At 43.5% G+C, this 9,015-nt stretch overlaps 1 protein-coding gene across 4 annotated transcripts; it reads right to left on the reverse strand.

Moving 5' to 3' along the window:
- LOC130386931 (uncharacterized) lies at positions 1-4,632 on the reverse strand. Of its 4 annotated transcripts, none has more exons than XM_056595798.1 (4): positions 4,393-4,632; positions 3,388-3,527; positions 3,213-3,285; positions 1-3,117 (listed from the first exon to the last, which is right to left on the reverse strand). In XM_056595798.1, exons 2-4 carry the CDS (start codon positions 3,393-3,395, stop codon positions 1,675-1,677), a joined length of 1,524 nt encoding a protein of 507 aa, XP_056451773.1. In that variant the 5' UTR covers positions 3,396-3,527; positions 4,393-4,632; the 3' UTR covers positions 1-1,674. The 4 variants fall into 4 exon arrangements, with proteins under 4 accessions (XP_056451773.1, XP_056451775.1, XP_056451776.1 ...); XM_056595800.1 differs by lacking the exon at positions 4,393-4,632 and adding an exon at positions 3,633-4,383; XM_056595801.1 differs by lacking the exon at positions 4,393-4,632 and adding an exon at positions 4,295-4,381.
- Between the last annotated feature and the right edge of the window lie 4,383 nt (positions 4,633-9,015).

Genomic DNA, 9,015 nt, shown 5'->3' on the forward strand with positions numbered 1-9,015 from the left:
AGGAGGCCGTCCTTGTGTGTATACTCTCAGGTTAAATGAAGAGCTGATGTGCCTGGGGCTGTGTGGCTTTAGGTGGGATTGGAGAGATTAGGATGTTGCGTCCTGCGGGGAAACCACGCAGTCTACCCTATAATCCACACGGTCAACTCAAACGCAGACACACACATTTGTAATTTCTGGGTTTAATAATCCGAATTGTGATATGAGATTAGCCCGAGGCTACTTAGAAATCCAAAATTTGTGACATGTGATGTAACATGCTTATAATGGGCCACTATTAGCCTAATAGGCCCATGTTTAAGCTTAGCAGACAAACAACCTTCACTTGCTAAATATATATAATATAATGGTCAGAAATAAAACCACAGACCGTGATGAACTACAGGCACATTTGCCCTTAATAATTCGACGCCATCTCATGGACAAAAGTAAGATTACAGTCAAGTATATTGATTACATACAAAAGTATTGTAACAAGAAATAACGATGCAATAAGAAAACTGTCCAGTGTTAACAGACAACAGGCCTACACTTTATAAAACAGACAGTACAGTTCAAACAGAAAAAAGGCCTACACTTTATAAAACAGACAGTACTGTCCAAATAGACAACAGGCTTACACTTAATAAAACAGACAGTACACAGTATATAAAGACAACAGGCCTACACTTAATTAAACAGACAGTACCGTCCAAACAGACAACTACACTTAATAAAACAGGCAGTACACAGTACAAACAGACAACAGACCTAAACTTTATAAACAGACAGTAGGGGAGAGTGAGGTAATGTGAGACACTTTTTACATTTGCTTCCTCTAGGCGAGCTAAAATTATGTATCAGTAAAATTAACACATTTCCCATTAATTCAGGATGTTTCTTTGTAATGGAAATGATCAGAATGTCTTCAGGACAAATGGCAGTGAAAATATGATTGTTTTACTTTTTATGGTCTTGTGTCTCACTTTACCCCAGCTTAGGGGTAAAGTGAGACAGACCAGAGAAATCAATGGGGTAAAGTGAACCACTTACCTTTTCCACTTTAAAACTACCATAACACGTGTTTTAACGGTAAGAACTCCTGACAACCACACGTGAGTGCATGCACCCCTGATGGCTACTCTTGTACAGCCAATCAGAGTGAGAGTCTGGGGATAATTGAGTTGATGGTACTCAGCGGCGCAAAAAGCAGAGCACAGGAGTGGCGATGCAGATGATGTTCAGACAAACATTTCAGTTTGAAGATTATTATTTCAATTGTGTGGGTTCAGGTACCTGTAAGTATCTATAATGCTGTTTTGCGTAGTCATGCTATGTTCAGTTTATGTTGTTATCAGACGTTGATGCTTTAAATGCGTTATTGCGGGTGCATATTTAATTGATGCCGCCTTGCGGTTATATTATAAACATGGACATAATCTATGCTAGTTAACAAATTACATGGTTAACTATAACATGTGCTGTTTAGCAGTTGGAATGTGATGGGATGTGTTAATAATGTAGGAAGCAGTGTCACAAAATCAAATACAACATAATATAATTCAACATTTTTAAACATTCAAATGATGGATAGAACCAGTTAGGTTAGAACACAGAACCAGCAAGAACAGCCTCTGACTCTGAACACAGGACTAGACACCTGGATTTGAACATAATACAAAAATATAACAAGGCCTACTCTACATCACAGCCCTGAAGATTACAGTGAAAGGTGAAGAGTTGCTCTCTCCTTGTGGTTCCTCCAGGCCTATTAGGTTGAGGCAGCTTCTTCACCAAATCACCTTTAGGGACATGTGCCACACCTTTATCTTTGATGGCAAATGTCGGTCTCTCCCATTTTTTGTGTCCCTGGATCCTTCTGAGGAATTGAGTGAGTATTTCCTCACCCTCAACTTTCTCCACCATGCCAACATAACGGAGACTCCTATGTTTGGTTGCAAAGTTAACGATGACAAAGTCACCCACGGACAGATGTGTGTTTCCGGGATCACTCTCATCCTCAGAGCTCTCTATGTCATCTTCAAGTGGGACAGGTAAATCGCCATCCTCAGAGCTGCTGTCTATGATGATTTTCTTTTTGGGTGCTTTCTTTTTTGGTTTCCCCATTTCTTTGCTGTTTTGTTTTTTCCCTGCCAGTTTCTGTTGTCTTTCTTCATAAGCCTTTTCAATGATCTTTTTCTCCGGAGTATCAGTGAGGATGGCTGTCTTAACACGCTTCCTTTTTGTTTGTGCTCTTGGGGGACATTTGGGAAGTGGCAAGATTTCAGAAGGAGAGATATATCCAGGATCTCTGGCATTTCGTGGCATTTCCAATGCAGCTGGTGAGGCACATGCATGTGATGACACAGGTCCATCATCTCCCGACGGACGTGCATTGCCATCAGTGAGAGGTTCATCTGCAGAAGGTGGTTCATCTGCAGGGGGTGGATTGTCAGAAGCAGATGGACCAGGCATGGGTGCAGGCTGAGGCTCGGGATTTGGCCGGTCTGACACCATGGACGGTGCAAAGGCTTCCTCATGGAAAATGTCACGATTAAATGGGAAAATCCCAGTGGACTTGAACCCTGAGGTGATGTTCCTTGGTGTCACTGCTGTCAAGAAGGCCTCATTTACCAGTCCTGGAATTTGGTATATTGAGACCGTTTTGCCAGGGTTGTCACGCATCCACCCATCAAGTGCTCTGCTGTAGAATGTCTTGAACGGCCCATACACTGTCACATCAAGAGGCTGCAGCCGATGTGATGTGTGAGGTGGAAGGGTGAGGAGCACAATGCCATTGCTCTTGGCCTTTTCAACGGCTTTCAGGGAGATGTGCGCCCTCAGGTTGTCCAGGACTAGCAGCATGGGGTGTTCTGGAGTGCACTTTGTGTGGATTATTAAGTGGTCCAGGAACTCAGGCCAGGTGTCCTCATTCATCCGCCCTGTTCGGGTGGAGGTACCTTTGGCTCCTGGAGGGGCTCCAATCAGGAAGCCATCCTTGAATCTCACCCTGGGGAAGATGAACATTGGAGGTATGCTATTCCCCGCTGCATTCACTGCACATATCACAGTGACAAGTTCTCCCCTTTCAGCCGATGTTATGGATCCAACTTGTTTCTTGCCTCTCTCTGCCACCACCTAAATCAAATAGAATGTTTAGAAGCCCGGAGCTGCACGCCTTCATCATAGTGAGTATTAGTCCGGTGCTCTGTAGTGTATCATGTGTAGCTTACCTGCCGTGGCTTTTGAACAGTAGATACCCCCGTTTCATCCACATTAAAAATCATATGTGGCAGGAATCTGTGCCTGTTAAATAAGAGAGGCAAGGGAAGACCCATATCAAAATCAAAGCCAAATCTTACAGGTAAAGCAAATAAACATTTGCAACTAAAGAATTAATTCTGTCACCTGTCCATCACTGTTGCCAGGTTATCAAAGAACTCCCCCACTGTAGTTCTGTTGAAGGCCGTAGCCCTTCCAAGGGACGTTGCCTCGGGTCCGTACAGATAGTTGGCGACGCGCTAAAAAGTTGCCAAACCAATCCTCTCCTAAAGAGTAGAGAATTAATTATTATAAGATTTAGCTTTGTGGCAAGATCAGTTGGCCAAAGTTAACCCACAGAATCATGTGATCTCTTAAACACCCTAGCCTACCTGCACACTGCTTCTTGGTCCAATTGTCAGGGACACTGACAAGGTTTTTCTGAGCAAATTCAAATGCCAGTTCACGGCACTTGTTTGGAGCAAGGCCATGAAACTGGGCAGCCAGTTGTTTAAGGTGGTTTGCCAGCTCCTCCTCCATCTTATCACTCAACACTCTCTTTGCCTCGGCTACGGCACCCCAGGCCACTGACTTCACTTCCCCCCTTTTTTTTTTTTTAATGAACCTCGACCATCAGGGTCGATTTATCTATGTTGCTGTCCCTTCCAGCTTGTCTAAGGGACGTTTGCCCTCTTATAACCTCATCTGCTGCTCTCTCCATATCTGCCAGGGGTGTTTGGCCCCAGGAAGTCTTCCTCTGGTACTGCCTCGGCATGATCTCGGTTTTCTACAATGTTTATGACATTAAAAATAAAACATATGTAATGTAATATTACAATAAAATATGTTTAAGAGCAAACTTAAGTTGTGCTTCATGGTGGGGTAAAGTGAGACAGTGTCTCACTTTACCCCAAAACACTAGTCTCACCTTACCCCACAGTCACCATTTTAACAAAAACCCCATCTCTTAGCAATTCAGGCTAATCTTTAGCTAGTTTCAATCACATGGTTTTATATGTTGGAAATTCATCAACATGTATATAAGTTTGTCTACCTGAATCAATTTGCTTTGACACAACAGTTGATTAAGTTCACAGCAAGAAAATTTACTTTTACATGCTAAAAACACATTTCTGTAAATAAAATACTCACCACAGCACATGCACCAACTTCTCCTTCTTGGCAATGGGGGAAAGGGAGGGGCTTGAAAAAATAATGGTCACATGACCACAAATGTGTTGCGTTGCCTAGCTACAAGGGATGTCTCACATTACCCGGTGTCTCACATTACCTCACTCTCCCCTACACAGTATAAAGAGACAACAGGCCTACACTTAATTAAACAGACAGTACACAGTATAAAGAGACAACATGTCTACACTTATTTAAACAGACAGTACACAGTACAAACAGACAACAGGCCTACACTTTATAAACAGACAGTGCACATTACAAACAGACAATTCAATTTCAAACGTTCAGTATAGAGCAGACAGTATAGTGAACAACTAAAATTCATCAAATGCATCTCCAGCAGCAGTGTATATTGTTACGTATTTTAAGAACCTGAGCTACCCACACATAGACCCTAGGAAGCGGGACCAAACATATAAGCCGCAAATACTATACATAGCTACAAAGGGAGCATGACCTTACTGAAGGCTGCAATAGCTGCTCCATCCACAGGGGGCAGCACCACAGACAAGTGAGGAAGCCGAGGGTAATACGTCACACCGGCTCCTCCCACTCCTTCCGGGCCATGCGGACCCTACCATAACAGACGGAGCCAGCGAGGGCTCGCCAGCAGTGGCGATTTTGGTTTGGAAACTCTGGTGGGGCCCATGCAGGAAAATATTATAACGCAATCCAGAAATACCACATATTACTACCATCACAAAAAAAACAGTAGCAAGTGACAGAGGGGACCAAAATTGCAGCTGAATAATGCCATCACTCAAACGCGAATCTGACGACATATATTAGGCTATTATAGCAATAGCACCACCAAATGGCAGCGTTCAAGATCTCACAATATCAAAACTCAAGAAAACAACAACGTGGCAACAATAAAAACACAACGGCGCACACCCTTTACACAGCAATCAATATACAAAGCCACCACTCATAATATACCAAAAAAAGAAGAAGTATGGTTTAAGTTGCATTAAGTTTGCAGGCCACCATACTGTACAATTAACAATGAATCTAGCCTGATAGAGTGGTTGCCTATTCAGACCTGAATAATCCTGGGTGAAAATTTAAGTAAGTTTGGGCTAAGATGGTAATTACCTGTGCTTTAAGGACAGTGCTGTCTGGTCTCCTTTGTGTGGCTGAGGTGAAACACAAGCATTTTTTTCCGCTTGAACCACTCCTGGTTGAACGATCTATTCTTGTCCTTTCCCTCTTGAATAATGATAAAATCCGTCGGGCGATGTGGTCCCAAACGTTTTATCTCCAACTTCTGTTCAAGTGCTAAATCTCACATGAGACAGATACTCAACACGATTCATCATTTAATGAATGAAACGTCCATTTGTTGTTATTTACTGTAACAGTAACTGTAACTGTAACTACGATAGCCAGCTAGCAAGATCTGATCGGCTCCCGCCGTAAACCCCGCCCTTTCTACAAATCAGCCAATGAGAAGAGCTTTGGGGCACTAAACTTCTGGCCCCACCGCCGAAACAGAAGCGGGCGCTGCGCACACGCTTGCTCGCGCAACAGCACCAGTTTTCTACACTGCAGCAGATGGGGCCATCTCGGCTGTGCCCCACCGAGCGGAACAGACGAGACGGAGCAACGAACTATTTCACACACAACTACTACACTACAACAATTGCGTTCATCAAATTAAAACTGCGGACATGTAATTAATTATAAACAATTAATGTATTATTAACTTATGCTCAATGACATTTTTGAAAAAAAAAAGAAAAGTATAATCGTGCCCTGCACGGCAGCGTTCTCTGGTGGGGCCGTGCCCCACTGGCCCCTAATGCAAAGACGCCACTGCTCGCCAGTATCTCTCGGCAGCGATTATGGTGCGTTCCAGAGCCCATACAAACCAGTGGGACGTGGGACTTATCCTACCTCCAACTAAGAAAAAGGCACTGGAATGCCTGTCGAAGTGGAACATCCCACCGTCGAAGTGGAACCTCCCACTATCGAACTGGGGGGTGATCGACCTACCCCCACTTCACCAAATTGAAGTCGGAGGATAATGGCGGCGCCCGTGCAGTCACAGTTCGTGCGAGGTAAAACTTCAACAAATGGGTTAAACTTTGCTTCTCTGCGTGTAGGGTTGTTTTAGACACTGCAATTTTAACACAACTTGTTTATTACATATTATGGAGTGAAATTATGTCGTTATTATCTGTTGCCATAAAGATAAACGGTAAAAGTATACCCAGTTACGTTATATAGGCCTAGCGATATGCAGCACTTTTACATATACGGCTCCAGAACCGTTAGTGAAGAGGTTTTAGTTAGAAGACCGCTATCGTCAACCAATGTTACCCAGGGCCCCGTTTCCCGAAAGCGTCGTTAACCTAAGTGGATCGTGAAGTGCGTCGAAAGGGCATTGTAGAGTTTTCACCGCGTTTCCCGAAAGCATCGTGGGGAACGAACGTCTTGAAAACGCTCGTAGCTAACGAGTACTCCAGGGGTGCTCGTAGGTACTCGTAGGACGCTAAGAGCATCGTCAGCTATAGCCTCAGTGGCGACACCATCGGACATTCCGTCTATTGGATGCGTTTTATTAAAACGCATTGCGCCTTTATGTTCTTAGTTTGGTAATTAATAAAGATTATGAATTAATTTATTAACAAAGATGTTAAAATGGCCAAAATAAAACGGGACAGTCCAGAAAATGTTTGCGCAGGCAGGGCACTCAAAATGTGAGAGAAAGTGGGGGGATTTGTGCAGACTGACATCTAGCTACTCATAAAACGTAGCATAAAATAATATAAAAATAAAATAAAATTAAAAAAAATAAAATAAATTAAAAATAAAGAAATAGAATAAATTATAAAAACCAAGCAAAGGAGCAGGCAAAAGGCTGGGATATGGTGGGGATTGGTCACGTTGACGGGAATGTTTAGTGACATGTGGGAGGGTGGAGGGGGTTAAAAAAAAGTCTCAATCACTCTTCGACGCGCATGAAAACCAGCCGCGTAGTTATGAGGGAGGCCGTCCTCACACCGATCTTCCTCGTCGTCATCGTCCTCAGCGTCCTCCGGTTCAAGCAATGCCACCCCAGCCTTAGCTGCAATGTTGTGCAACATAGCCGTCACACATATCACGGCGCATGACTTGGCCGGCGAAAACTGGAGCCCTCCGCCTGACCTGTGAAGGCATCTAAAGCGCAACTTCCACCTCCCGATCTTGCGCTCAACGATGCACCGGGCCAGACGGTGGGCTTCGTTGTATTCCTCATCAATACATACCTTACCCTATTTCCGGAGGGGCTTTTATAGCCAATCAAATTATCAATCAAGGAAACCCTTATTCGGAATCAGATTAAGTCGGCTCTCTTTGCTGCGCAAAGCATGTTTCAGAAATCAGCCCATTAAGATAAATGTAGTTGTCACACAAGCTATTTTTAATTTTTTGTCATATGGAATTATTTCAGGGGGGAGAATGCCGTGAAACGCACAGTGCATTCAGGATTAGGACTGATATATGTCGGTTTCAGCCTAATCAATTGTGTTTTAATGTCTTTAGCATTCATATAATTGCAGTCTATTTTTTTCGTAGGCTACTCTGCTGTTGTCCTTGATGGGGATATATTTTAACCCTTTTTAACACAATTTTCCTGCGACATTCCTGCGTCTCCCCCTCCTACGGAGCCCATTTCAGCACCGTGTCAGTAGACAGTTACAATCCTACGACGTCGTGAGTGCAGCGAATGCGCGTTCACGTTAAGAGGAGTTTCGGGAAACGCTCCAAAGAAATTATCGATGGATCGCAAGATCCATCGGGAGAATGATCGTACGAGCGAAGATCCATCGTTATCGGGAAACGGGGCCCAGTGCTGGACAATATGTTAATCAATGTGTTCGACTTATCAATGTGTTATTGTTAATATTGTAATATTTCCTCTAAGGAGGCTGCGATTTCGGTAGCAGATAGGAATGGGCGTGAGGAATCGATTACTCGAGTAGGCTACTCCTCGTTACAAATGAACTCGGTTGGTGGACAGGCAAACTCGAGTTTGTATACAAACAAAGTTTTCTGAAGCAAATGTATCCATTTTCTGTGCGGCGCCGCTAATGCATGCCGTGGGCACAAAGAAAATGAAATGTATCAAATTTCTGTGTGGCGCGTGCCGTGCCGCTTAAAAAGTTAAGAGATGGCGGTTAAAGCAAAGCGCAGCGAAGAATTGAAATACTTTAAAGAAATAGGAGATCATGAGGTGAAATGTAAAATATGCCAAGCGAAATCGAGCTACCAGAGTACTACAAGTACTATGCGGCAACATATGCTCCTGAAACACAACGGTGAGTTCGGGAAAGCAGACCCGCAGCAACCAAGTGTGTCGGCTATTTTCACCAGTGCAAGATGCGTGTGTAATCCCGGCCGTGTATAGAAGGTCACAACGCTGACTACTTCCATAGTCCATTTAATGCTGTTTTATTTGCAGCTTTCAATTATTTGCAATGGTTAGGCTACTGGTTTTGTTTTTGTTTTTTTTAAACCGTTACAGGCCTTGGTTCGACGTGATTTAAATTGTGAGACGCATATTTATTTTTGTAAGGGAAATGTGTTTTGAACGTT

This window comes from Gadus chalcogrammus, chromosome 8 (assembly GCF_026213295.1).
Source record: "Gadus chalcogrammus isolate NIFS_2021 chromosome 8, NIFS_Gcha_1.0, whole genome shotgun sequence".
In the NCBI taxonomy this organism is placed as follows: domain Eukaryota; kingdom Metazoa; phylum Chordata; class Actinopteri; order Gadiformes; family Gadidae; genus Gadus; species Gadus chalcogrammus.